Source organism: Haliotis rufescens, unplaced genomic scaffold (assembly GCF_023055435.1).
Source record: "Haliotis rufescens isolate VD_foot unplaced genomic scaffold, xgHalRufe1.0.p SCAF_4, whole genome shotgun sequence".
In the NCBI taxonomy this organism is placed as follows: domain Eukaryota; kingdom Metazoa; phylum Mollusca; class Gastropoda; order Lepetellida; family Haliotidae; genus Haliotis; species Haliotis rufescens.
Window position 1 is genome coordinate 28,498,445 of NW_025964112.1, and position 13,587 is coordinate 28,512,031.

At 39.3% G+C, this 13,587-nt stretch overlaps 1 protein-coding gene across 1 annotated transcript in view; it reads right to left on the bottom strand.

Annotated features, from left to right (window-relative positions):
- The window catches only part of LOC124150121 (obg-like ATPase 1), a 410,349-nt gene that overhangs the window by 107,959 nt on the left and 288,803 nt on the right, over positions 1 to 13,587 (bottom strand). Inside the window, exons 9-10 of the mRNA XM_046522047.2 lie at positions 11,702 to 11,848; positions 7,970 to 8,066 (exon numbers count right to left, since the gene is read on the bottom strand). Coding sequence (XP_046378003.1) covers positions 7,970 to 8,066; positions 11,702 to 11,848 — 244 coding nt within the window. The remainder of the gene's footprint in view (positions 1 to 7,969; positions 8,067 to 11,701; positions 11,849 to 13,587) is intronic.

Genomic DNA, 13,587 nt, shown 5'->3' on the forward strand with positions numbered 1-13,587 from the left:
CATCCCGGGTCGTTCTGGGACACGTCAATATCTAAGGGGCGATGTCCCTAAACGTTTCCTTTCTTTTGACTGCGTCAGTACAACCAAACCATTCAAACATGGACAAGGTCGGAAACAGGTTCAGCACTTTGTCTAAGCAATGCAACAATAACCCAGAGTCCTTGTTATCTCAGAACACTAATCCGTTTGACTGTAGCTCAATGGGCAAGGGAGCTACGCTCATTTTTCTCCCGGACGATTTGATTCCCTACCACCCTGCCACTAACTGCCACAAACTGCGACCCTGCCACCCTGCCACAAATTGCCGTACAGCAGACCTCTGAATAGCAGACCTTTGAAGACTTGTAACTCGGAAGCTACTGGTCCGATTTTGACCCAATTTTGTGTGTGTATGTAGAGTGGGATCATCTGGATTATTTTTGTAATCTTATTGTCCTATTGTAATCGTTGATTTATTATTATTTGGGACACCCCTGCACATGCCAATTACGTAGCTGTGTCTTACTTTTGGCGGCATTGGTACAAGGAAACCATTTGAGGATTCGAAAATGAACAGGGACTGGAATTGGTTCAGAACACCCAAGAATGCTCTGGCTCCCAACAATTTTGTCAAAACGGTTGGTTGGTTGGTTTGTTGTTAAACACTGCACTCAGCAATATTCCAGCTATATGACGGCGGTCTGTAAATAATCGAGTCTGGACCAGACAATCCAGTGATTGATATCATGAGCATCGATCCATGCAATTGGGAACGATGACATGTATTAACCAAGTCAGCGAACCTGACCACCCGATCCCGTTAGTCGCCGTTAGTCTTCAAAAGCATATGACTCTGAATCCACCACATTTCTGAAATGCTACCAAACTTTCTGAGATTTGTCTCCATACATAACACATCAAACATATATATTTGATTGGATAGTTATTAGTTGCGGCCATATTTGATTTTGATTTTGATACTCATCAAAGACCCCAATCAGCCATAATCCCGTTGTTTATATTACTGGCTTAATCCTCTGTTTATGCCACTGACTTCATCGACGATTGTCATCACTACCCTTGTGTGTACATAACAGGCTACATAACAATATCTACTCTTCTGTATAAACATTGCCTCCTACTTGTATAGATACTTGTCAACAACACTCTGTATATCACTTGCTTAATAACGGTGATAGAACCTACACCGAAACGCCACTCTTAATTGTAATAAAGAAGTTGTTCATCCATAAATTCTTATCCTTACTTAGTACTCCAACTTCTAAATGCCTATCAAAGAAGAAGTCTGTGAAATATCAAATTATAAATAACATTGTACAATACTCTTATGCACTGTATTATAAAGCGGATTCGAGTAGGCTGAAACCGAATGACTCAGTGCTTCTAGAAATCATAGAGCCTGACATCGCTGCCCGCAGCTATATTTAGGGCTCCAAGCCAAAAGGCTGCAGAGCCCTATTGTAATTGTTGTGTTTGTTATTATTATTGGGGCTCCCTGCCTACAAGGCAAGAGCCCTATTGTAATTGTTCAATTTATTTATTAGGACTCCCTGCCTACTAGGCAAGAGCCCTATTGTAATTGTTCGATTTATTATTATTATTTATTATTTATTATTCCGGCATTTTTTTGTTCCAATAGTAACTCAAGAACCAGTAGCCAGAAGCTCCTGAAAATTTGCACCAAGATACCTTAGGTCCTGAAGCAGATACCACAAGGCTCTAGGCTCAAGGACTAAGGGCAGGTAACTCAAAACAATTTCAAAAATTGCAATTTCAGTAGCTGATATATTTGAAACTACTGCTCCAATGACTTCCAAATTTCTTGTGCAGCTGCGGTAGCAGATGCCCAACAATTTCGCCTCGACGGTCAATGTCGCTAAAACGCACAGTTTGGCCGCCATATTGGATTAAAGGTTTTGGCTACGTTTTTCACCATTTTTCTCAGTACTTGTCTCCCAAAATGTGCTCAGCTCAAACTACCAGCTACAGACCATGGGAAGATGTCTGCAAAGTTTCAGCTTTGTACGTTACATAGTTCGTGGAAAAATGACAATACAAGATTTTGGTGGACAGACCCGCGGACGGATGGCGGACATACATTTCATCAAAATTTACCTATACATATGATAGAACAGGTCGGGGTAATGCATAAATACCAATCACTTCCACCATACATGCAATTACAGTCGCGTCATAGCTCGCCAAAAAAAGTACATTTTCGTTTTACGGACTACCTAAATGACCTTGACCCCGTGACCTTGGTGACCTTGAATTTTTGAAAATGTTTTTAGTCCTGCTACCCGATCCAGGGGTCAAAACTGCCAAAATCGCAAAAAAAACGATTTCTTATTAGGGCTCCCTGCCTACAAGGCAAGAGCCCTATTGTAATTGTTTGATTTATTATTATTAGGGCTCCCTGCCTACTAGGCAAGAGCCCTATTGTAATTGTTCGATTTATTATTTATTATTATTTATTATTCAGGCGTTTTTTGTTCCAATCGTAACGACAGAACCAGTAGCCAGAAACTCTTGAAAATTTGCAGCAAGATACCTTAGCTCCTGAAGCAGATACCACAAAAATTACAAGGCTCTAGGCTCAAGGACTAAGGGCAGGTAACTCAAAACAATTTCAAAAATTGCAATTTCAGTAGCTGATATATTTGAAACTACTGCTCCAATGACTTCCAAATTTCTTGTGCAGCTGCGGTAGCAGATGCCCAACAATTTCGCCTCGACGGTCAATGTCGTTAAAACGCACAGTTTGGCCGCCATATTGGATTAAAGGTTTTGGCTACGTTTTTCACCATTTTTCTCAGTACTTGTCTCCCAAAATGTGCTCAGCTCAAACTACCAGCTACAGACCATGGGAAGATGTCTGCAAAGTTTCAGCTTTGTACGTTACATAGTTCGTGGAAAAATGACAATACAAGATTTTGGTGGACAGACCCACGGACGGATGGCGGACATACATTTCATCAAAATTTACCTATACATATGATAGAACAGGTCGGGGTAATGCATAAATACCAATCACTTCCACCATACATGCAATTACAGTCGCGTCATAGCTCGCCAAAAAAAGTACATTTTCGTTTTACGGACTACCTAAATGACCTTGACCCCGTGACCTTGGTGACCTTGAATTTTTGAAAATGTTTTTAGTCCTGCTACCCGATCCAGGGGTCAAAACTGCCAAAATCGCAAAAAAAACGATTTCTTATTAGGGCTCCCTGCCTACAAGGCAAGAGCCCTATTGTAATTGTTTGATTTATTATTATTAGGGCTCCCTGCCTACTAGGCAAGAGCCCTATTGTAATTGTTCGATTTATTATTTATTATTATTTATTATTCAGGCGTTTTTTGTTCCAATCGTAACGACAGAACCAGTAGCCAGAAACTCTTGAAAATTTGCAGCAAGATACCTTAGCTCCTGAAGCAGATACCACAAAAATTACAAGGCTCTAGGCTCAAGGACTAAGGGCAGGTAACTCATAACAATTTCAAAAATTGCAATTTCAGTAGCTGATATCTCCAAAACTAATGCTCCAATGACTTCCAAATTTCTTGTGCAGCTGCGGTATCAGATGCCCAACAATTTCTCTTCACATCCAATGTAGCAAAATTGCTTCGTTTGGCTCCTATATTGGATTAGAGGTTTTTGCACTGTTTTTTACCATTTTCCTCAGTACTTGTCTCCCAAAATCTGCTCAGTTCAAACTACCAGCTCAAAAGCTTCCAAACTTTCCATACTTTGTCTCCAAGTACCATACTACCAAGTTAGCAGAAAACATACTTAAGTCTTGTGTTTTCCTGATAGCTTATGTCTTGGCGATTCCAGAACACCGAACCGTTTGTCTGTAGCTTAATGGACAACGGAGCTACAGCTTTTTAAAAATGGTACTCTTTGGCACCCTGTCATAAACTTGCCAAATAGCAGAACTCCAAACACCTGTAACTCCGAAACAACCTGTCCGATTTCGGCCAAATTTTGTGTGTGTATGTAGAATAGGGATGTCTGTTACCACGCTCAATTGTAGCGACATAGGAAATAAGACGACGGAGAGAGAAATTATACATAATTTATGTACAACAACATCTTTCAACATATTGCTCCTAACCAGATCATTCAATAACTGGCAGACTAGGCAATCTTTAGTATTTACATGTGCAATTCGATATTGAAATGCAGTCATAAATCACAAATCCTACATACATCAAACTCTTATTTCACATGTTTTGAAAATGTCATTTTGTGGGGGTGACAAAGGTGCTTTACGAACTCTTCAAACATAAGACACTGAAAGAAGCAGCCGTAAAATTTACAAGTAAGTCCCGTTCACTGCATTTCAATCGACAGCAATACTAGTGCATACGATTTCGTTCTCTTGGCGCTATACGCTCCATTATTGTCGGTAGACCAGTGGTATAGGTTTATTTATATAACACATTAGTACGCAAGCTTTGTGTCTGGTTTTCGGCTATGGACTACAGAAATCAGTTATCAGGGTCAGTGAGATACAGTATTTATACAGCTGATGGACAACGCAAGCAGAAACGGACTATAGAAATAGATTTACGTTTGCGCTCGTATGTTCAACGGTTCTGCATAGAAAACAGTGTAGCTTGGAGTAAATAACGACATCGTATGTTTTGTCATGTGAAAGCTCATATCTGCATCAATTGGCGCGAATTCACAATACACATTGTCAACAGAGTTAAGCAAAGAACTGCGAATACATGTTTATTGGCCTCACAGTGTGTTAGCGTGCCTCAGTCCCATGCGGCTGGGTCGGTCGGTCTGGTGCATATTGGAACGTGATTCACGTGCACGGTAATGGTATGGCGAGACAGCTATAGCAGGGTCATCCGAGAGCGACGTGTGGGCTCCTCCAGTCAAAACAGGACCCTTCCTCCCCACCCCCGAGGACACCTCCTTCATAAATCTTTTTCGGACTGTGGGATTTAAGGTAGGTTTGTGATTGAAAGTTTGATATCGCTGAACTCGCCGATAATTTTACTCATACTTGTCATAATTGTATTACCACAACTTCAAGTAGTATCAGACGGGGTTATATGTTCACTTCATGTTTCGATGGCAACGATTTCTATAGTCTGTTTCTTTATGGATTTTCTTCACGCTGCTTTCAGTAGTCTCTGCCAGCAGAAAGCACGCATTTTGTAGTTTTGTGATTGAAACTTTAATTTACTGGTACTAGTCATAATTGTATTACCACAATTTCAAGTAATAACAGACAATTTTATATGTTCACTTCGGTTCGATGGTAGCGACTTCTATAGTCTGTTTCTGTATAGATTCTCTTCACGCTGTTTGTAATACATTCTGCCAGCGGAAAGTTCAGTTTCCCGTACTTGCACGGTAGATCCATCCAGTTGCTCCCTGTCTAAAAGGATCGTTGTATAACATGTTGGGTTTTCTTTTTATAAAATGCGTTGTTTTTCCTTGGAACGGATTTCCGCACTATCAAATTACCCTTTTATAATGCGAACATGTTCATTATTGATAATTCCATTTTTTTCTGAAACATCCCAGATATAATGCCAACTTTAGGTAGTATTATTTACCAATTTCATTATGGTTTACAAACCAGTCCCTTTCTTAACATACTTAAGTGCTATGGTCTCTATTGCGTTTACAGCTTATCTACTTTTAAACTTTTATCACAAACGCTTGGAAGACTGGTGTTTTCTTTGCTGATTGGTTGAATTGCTTCAACAAGATGACAACAGGTGACTCACATGTGTTGTTACTGTTAGATAACGTCCCAAGCCATCTCAACCCTTAGCAGATGTCAAATGTCAACATCCATTTCCTGCAAATTACAACAAGAAGCCACCTACACCCCCTGCATGCTGGTATCATCCATGCTAAACAGGTCCAGAGCCAAAATTGACTTTCTTTCTCCGTCAAAACGGACAGGTGAAATATCCTATTGATAATCCAGGTCATATTATAGTCCTACACATTAGTGCATATATCCTTACTCATATCGGAATGCACTTATATAACAGCAGGAGAAAATGCCTTAATGGTAATAGATTAGGGTCATTAAGAACTCCGTTTCAATGGTTACTAGAACTCTGTATAACCAAAGTGCAATTTTGTAAAAGTACTTCTATGAATGGAGAACAGGATCCGCTGCTTCAAATTACGATAGGGAGCCCGCCATCGCTGCTTGCAGCTATATTTTATTATTATTATTATTTATTATTCCACAGATATTTGTACCAGCGCTAGCAAAATAACCACTGGCCCGTTTTTGTTCAGATTTTGTGTGTGTATGGAGACCGTTGAGTACTAGATTCCCCTTAAAAAACCCAAGGCCGTAGGCCCAAATGCCAAGGGCAGATAACTGAAAAACAAGTATTTTTTGACGATATATTTTGCCCTGCTGCTCCACAACCGTTTGTCCGCTTACTTTCAAACCTTGCATGTATCTGCTGCTTCAGTTCCTTGACATTGTTTGTTCTTTGACTTTGGTCATTGGTCACGTGGTTTGGCCGCCATATTGGATTCAAGGTTATCACAGAGTTTTGGGGGTACCTGTCTTCAAATCCTATCTCCTCTGAATCAACTGCATGACATTTTTTCAAACTTTCTGAGAATTGTCTCCATACATATCACATCAAATTCTGTTAGCCGATTTTGGATATCTTTTTTAGTTGCGGCCATATTGGATTCAAAGTTTTCACAGTGTCTTTTGAGTACCTGTCTTCAAAACGCATCTCCTCATGATCCACTGCATGAAATGCATCCAAACTTTCTGAGAAGTGTCTCCTTACATAACCCTTCAAACTCTGTTAGCCGTTTTTGGATATCTTTCTTAGTGACGGCGCTATTGGATTTTGATTTTGATGATTTCCTTCACCGATTTTTTACTTTATACAAAGATCATATCTTGTTAGGTTCTCCACAGAAACTATTGAAAGTTGACATGAAGTAAGTCGGACATATGTGCCTCATCTTTTGTTCTTGGTTGCATGCTAAAAGTAACACCGCCTGGTGGTAATATTGACAAAATACTGAATACATCGCTCAGAAAACCTAGGGTTATCTCCCTTTGACCGTCAAGTGTCTTTTGCAGTATGTATACTACCCTTGAAGATGAGGGTTAGAATTGGTCTTCAGCAACCCATGCTTGTCTTAAGAGGCGATTATCGGGATTCAAACATTGTCTGGGTGGTAAATGGGTTTAGAACACTCTGGTTAACTCTGGCACATGTCAATTTCATAGCGGTGATGTCATGCAAACGGTGACTATTTGTTGACGGAGTTGGTACAGGCAAACCCTTTGAGGATTCGAACATGAGGATTCAAGGTCAGAAATGGGTTAAGAACTCACTGGGACACATGTGGTGATGTCTCGCAAGCGGTTCCTTACGTTTGACGGAGTTGGTACAAGCAAACCATATACGGATTCGAACATGGACGGCATCTGAAATGGGTTCAGAACATCCCGGGACGTTCTGGGACACGTCAATGTCGTAGCGGCGATGTCTCGCAAGCGTTTCCTTGCTTTTGACGGCGTCGGTACAAACAAACCATTTGGGGATTCGAACATGGACGAGGTCGGAAACAGGTTCGGCACTTTATCTGGTTTTCTTGGCGACAGAAACCAAAGGTCCTGGCAAACTCAGAATGCTAATCCGTTTGACTGTAGCTCAATTGATAAAGAAGTTATAGCCTGTTAAAGAGTCAAAAAGCCGAAAGGCTGAAGAGCCCCGGGGCCAGTGTTATCGTTTGATTTAATATTATTATTATTCCGCCGATTTTTGTACCAGAGCTAGCAAAATAACCACTGCAATGTCAGAGAGAGGGAAGGAAAGTTCTCCTAACTATCCTGTTGCTAAGCCTATGCTAATGGTGGTACAAACCAGTACAGTTGGCAACATTCAATTATTTTCAGCATGCACATTCTGGATATGGCAAGTTTATTCATAATGAAGTTACCTGTATGGTCCATGCTTTGACTTCATCTTTGCCAGATGTAAAGAAATAGATGAGATTAAGAGACTTGTATCCTGTCACTATTATTTTCTCCAGAGCACTGCAAAATTAATGGCATATAATGGTAGAACATTGTCACAAATATTTTGAAATCTAACTCAAAATAACACCACAGCATAATGTAGCACATCAAGCACAATATTCCTTTCTGCCATGGCCCTGTAGCTCACCTGGATATGTAAAGACAAGCACTTAACAAAAGTGCTGTCACCACTGATATTTGAACATAATCTGCATGCATACTGATGACTAACATCTTCCACGAAAATCTAAGGATTTGAACATCAACTGATGACAATAATAAGCGCCAAGATCAGAGAGGTGATGGAGGAATGGGTTAGGCCAATAAACAAAATAATTGGTTTGGGATCGGATGGCTCAAGCATTATCACCGGCATCAGAATCGGTGTTTAAGTGATTGTCTGTGCTTAGTACATGTACACTGCATTGCACATCATGTGGCCCTGGCGTCGTCACAGTGTGCAGCTAAACTATCAAAGTGCATATTGGATTACCTGACAACAATCAATGACGTGTATAAACTGTACCAGTATTCTGCAACACTGTAAGACAGATTAAAAGAACTTTCTACAGTTTTGGACAAAACAGAATTCTCCAGTGTCAAATAGCCCTGTACTGTAAGGTGGTTGTCACTGATTCAAGGTGTTACATCTACAAGAACTAATTGGTTAGCATTAGTCATTGAAATAGAGGAAGAGGCAGTCTAGCATAACAACACAGTTGCGGTGAATCTTACCAAAAACTGAAAAAGTTTTCATGTGCTGCAACTATGTACATGTTGTTCTCCTGTACATTGAAAACTTGTCACCGTCTTTCAAAAGGACAAGCTGAACCTAGCTTTGATACAGCCTATGGTGGATTCAACCATTGGATGCCTACAAGCTTTACTGGATGAAACTGGTACACATGAAAAGCATCTGAAGGAGAATGAAGTTGATAGCAAATTTTGTAGTGTCAAGTTGACGATTGCTGATCACCTTTCAAGCCAAATTAGTGGGTTTTATTGAAGACTTGATTCAAACATTTTGCAATCGTTTTTGTGCCATAAGTCTGAGTGTCTTGCAGTCACTGGACATTGCACTGAATCCCTTAAAGTACCTACAGGCACTTCAAGTCCTCACTGCTCATGGAGGGGAATCCCTCAACATACCATATTTTCTTGAGTATAGTGCGCACCCAAGTATCATGCACACCCCCCCTTCTGGTGAATTTATATCGCAGTCTATAGAGTGACCCCACATATAAGGCGACCCCCTTGTACAAGCCTGTAAAATCAATGCTAATTTATATAACCAGTCTATAAAGCAAATCGGAATGAAGCACGTCACAAGCACAAACACAATCCCTACATTTGCAATAAAAACATGTTTGTCTTCTGCAGAAAAATATTACATTGTTTCCCTTCAGCGATCAGGGAAACGAACAGATCAATACAAATTTCAAAGTTGAGATAAAAAAACAACTAGGCATGATCATTTACCGATTAAATTGTATTTCCTGTTCTGATAGGCATTGTTTTATACACAGGAATTAAGATTACCTAGTGTATTTTCTCGTAAACTAAGCCGGAAACAGCAATCAGCTGCACACACGTTTTCTTGGAATCTACCGGTGATTCGTTAAAACTTACCAAATGATATAACTTAAAGCATTTTGATGCAAGGATCGGGAAAAATTGTACCTGAAACTACTTTTTTAATCAGGATTAATATATTCCAATATCATGTTATTTTAGTTGCAGCTTTTACTAAATATATTTAAAATAATAATAACCCTAAGCGCAGCACTTTGGTGCAGCTGATTGCTGTTGCCAGTTATTTTTTTTTCACATGGAACAATTTGACCAGTCACCGTTGAGGCTCCCGAGCACATGATCGCAAGAACAATATGTTGACAGAGTTGTCAAATTACAACAACTCTGACTTTTAACAAGTCAAAGTCTGTCATTTATGATATATGTATCCATTCTCTGTCAACTAAAGTTTGTTTCAAGGCGTCAATTGCGGTAATCTGACCGTGGTTGCTGTTAATAACGGTGAGTTGTGCAGTCTTCCGATAGCTTCATACATGATTTCACCGAAATTAATTAAAACAATATTAAAAGGAATTTTGAACAAAACAAGAGTTTGCCAATAACGTGGCTATATATCCCCCGCCCCTGTTGCAGAACTTATGACATGATTAAATCTAAACAAACCTTAACCTTTTTTAACCGAGGTGGAACTTGTCATGGAAATTGTAAAAAAAAGAAGAGTTTGGAACCTAAGTCCATCTTGCTGCCATGGAAACGTAAAAAAATAAAAATTTCAAAAAATTCTAAATAGCAAAAGGCACCAGTTCAGCATGTACCTGACAAACCTGCAGAAAGTCTGATGAAAAAATATTGAACGGTTTATGAGTTATACTCCGGAAACGAACCCTACCCTCACAGAACCTAAGTCCATCTTGTTGCCATGGCAACGTAGAAAATTTGTTGAATGGTATTTCTGGTGTTACATGCTCACATTGTCTTTGCATTGGGGGAAAAAAAACATGAAAACTCATTATGGCGTGAATAATGCGCACCCCCTTCTACACAGCTGTGGGTTTTTTTTGGAAAAAAGTGTGCACTATACTCAAGAAAATATGGTACTTCTGATTCACTTCAGCCCAGTCATTGGTTCAGACAATAATGACACAGCACATCTACTTGATCTAGACTGTTCCAAAAGAGATTTCCAGCAATTCAAGCGAGCTGTAGCTTGCCTTGGCACTGTTACTTTTGAAAACGCATGCCAGGTCCTGATCAACAAATATGCTGACATACTCCCTGACTTTGAAGCACTGGCTACCATTGCGATCACAATTCCAGTAAACATCATACCTGCAGAGTGCAGGTTCAGCGTTCAGAGCCGAATCCACACAGCCTCATGATTCTGAATATGCATGCTGCTGATCATGAAATAAATTAACAAGAAAGAGAAATTTATTTTTTTTAAATGAGAAACTTGTGACCGCATGTACATTGGACTCTGAAGAAATTAATACCAGGTAATTTTCAAACATTTTTTTGTATTTGTTCAAAGTAGGGATTTGCCAAAATTGGGGGAACTGGTAGATATTAGAGTTGGTTGATTGGTCCAGTGTTTTTTGAGGATATGAGGTTTATAACGGACAGGGACAAACAGGCCAAAACATTATCTCACTTGACTTTTAGACAGATAAATTACTTACTACTCTTTTAATGCTTTTATCAGTAAAATATCACAAAATGTGTTGTAATAAGCACTTCATGTTGACGGCTCCAAATCGCCGCTGCAAACATGTCTACAGCTTTTCTTTTGAACATGATCTGAAATACTATCAGTTTAGACATTTTGAAGTAACTTTCAATCAATCTCTTCCTCTTTTCACTATCACCAACAGTATCATAGAAGTCCCAGCCCGACTTTGTGATGGGCACCCAACAGCATCAAAGGTTTCAGAACGTTTCCTTATACTTGTTGAATCCTGCAACTCACACATATACCAAATGTCCACACATTTTAAACAAAAATGGATGCATAATGGCCATAAATAGTTTTACAATATGGCTGGCTTGATTTACATAGGCTACTCCGTGTCTCAACAGACATTGGGAAAAGCATGTAGGTATTGTTTGTGACATAAACCTACCTTTGGGTGTTACGCTCCTTGAGTAAGGCTTCTTTGGCTTCATTATCTTCACCCATGTCTGCCAGTCTTAATTCCAAAGCACCACTGAACAGGATGACTGTTGCTCCAGGGTCATTTGCATCAATCCATTCTTTGATTCCCAATAACCTACGAAGATACATATATATTCACATGATCATGAGCTATGGATCTCAACAAACTTTTATCTATATACTATCATATAAGTAACAGAAAGTTCAAATCTACTATTGGTCACATCCATAACGATAACATCAGAATTCAGAAGTGTAAAAGTGCCAAAAATGCAAAGGATTACAGAAATTAATGATGTAGCCTCATCATCGCCTTTTCAGATTGTTTTGAGATAATTATTATGGAGACATATCCTTAACTGAAATTTTACTATAAGTCATTTCAAGTTCTGCAAATTGAGTAAAATCCTCTAAATTTATGTCCTATTGAAGGATGATCCCATTTGGTTCAAGCATAAATGATTACACTTTCAATTTAAGCTTGTCATGCCGATTGCAGTGACGATTTTCATTTTTAACACAAATATAATTAAGAAATATATTTTGATTTTATGAAGGTAATCGAGAATTCACATCATTGGTGTCCCAATGTTATTTTGAAAAGTTGGCAAGGTTTGAACCCATAGCACCCACCCTGGTCAATGAGCTCCAACGTACAAATCTGAGACCATAATACCAATTGCAGTGACCTGTTTGTCATCTCCATTATTTCTACATGAACATGAAGTGATTATGTTGCCACAGTGATGATTTATTAAGGTCAATAATGTTGCCTAGTACATTCAGATACTTCTTATCCAGGTTTAGTAATAATTGCATGAACATCAAAATAGTGCCCCAGCTATGCAGCTGACCTGGATAGGTAGTCAACAGTTTAAGATGTCAACAAAGACACACTATCCACAAACTAGATGCAGATTATTGGGGAGGTGAGAGGGAGTACTTTTTTATGTAAACAGACGTAGGTCCCTCATTACCATATTCGACGTAATAAGCGCCCAGGGCGCACTCCAAATTAGAAATAGGGGGCTCTTATTAGAATATTACTTTGGTGGAAAAAACAGAGTTGAAAGATAAATTTCGTGGTTTATGCTGACAGCCTGAAATGTTTATGTACGACAGATATATTTTTCCAGAATTTAATTGCCCATAATTAAGGGTACATTTAACACACGAATGCGTATTATACGCGAATAAATAAGTCTTATGTACATTGATCAATCGGAAGGGGTGCTAATTGGGATTGTTCACTAGCCAATATGTAAGCAATTATCGCCGTGGGCGCTTATTAGATCGGGGCGCTTATTACGTCGAATACGGTATACCTTTTGGATTCATTTGTCTAACAAGATCGCTTCAAACACTAATATTAGTTTTTTCATTGAACTGAATCACCTCAAAAGAAGACTAGATCTGAATGGATGACATAAATCAAGCAAATATGTGATAAACTTCCATGGAACTATTTTTCCAGAATAGAACATCTATGGCGTCACTTCGAGTTCTGATGTCACTTCTGCTGTTTATGTAGTTAACTTATGGTTCTGATGAAGTCACTTACGGTCGCTCCGACTTCAAGCATAAATCTAGCCATTATCATTTGGCCTGTCCTACATAATGATCAATAGGTACAATGATCTATCAAGGCTTCTGGTGTCGGACTCTAACCACATGTTATGAGATCCTTACTGGCAGCTGGAAACAACCCATTCAACATAGTACATTGACAGTAGCTGATAACGTTGTCAATCAAGCGGAGGCATACAGAACTGGGGGGATGGTATCATCATATGATTCAGGCTATGAATGATGCAGGCTTTGAAGTAGTATAGGTAATGATGGTTCTGGACCACT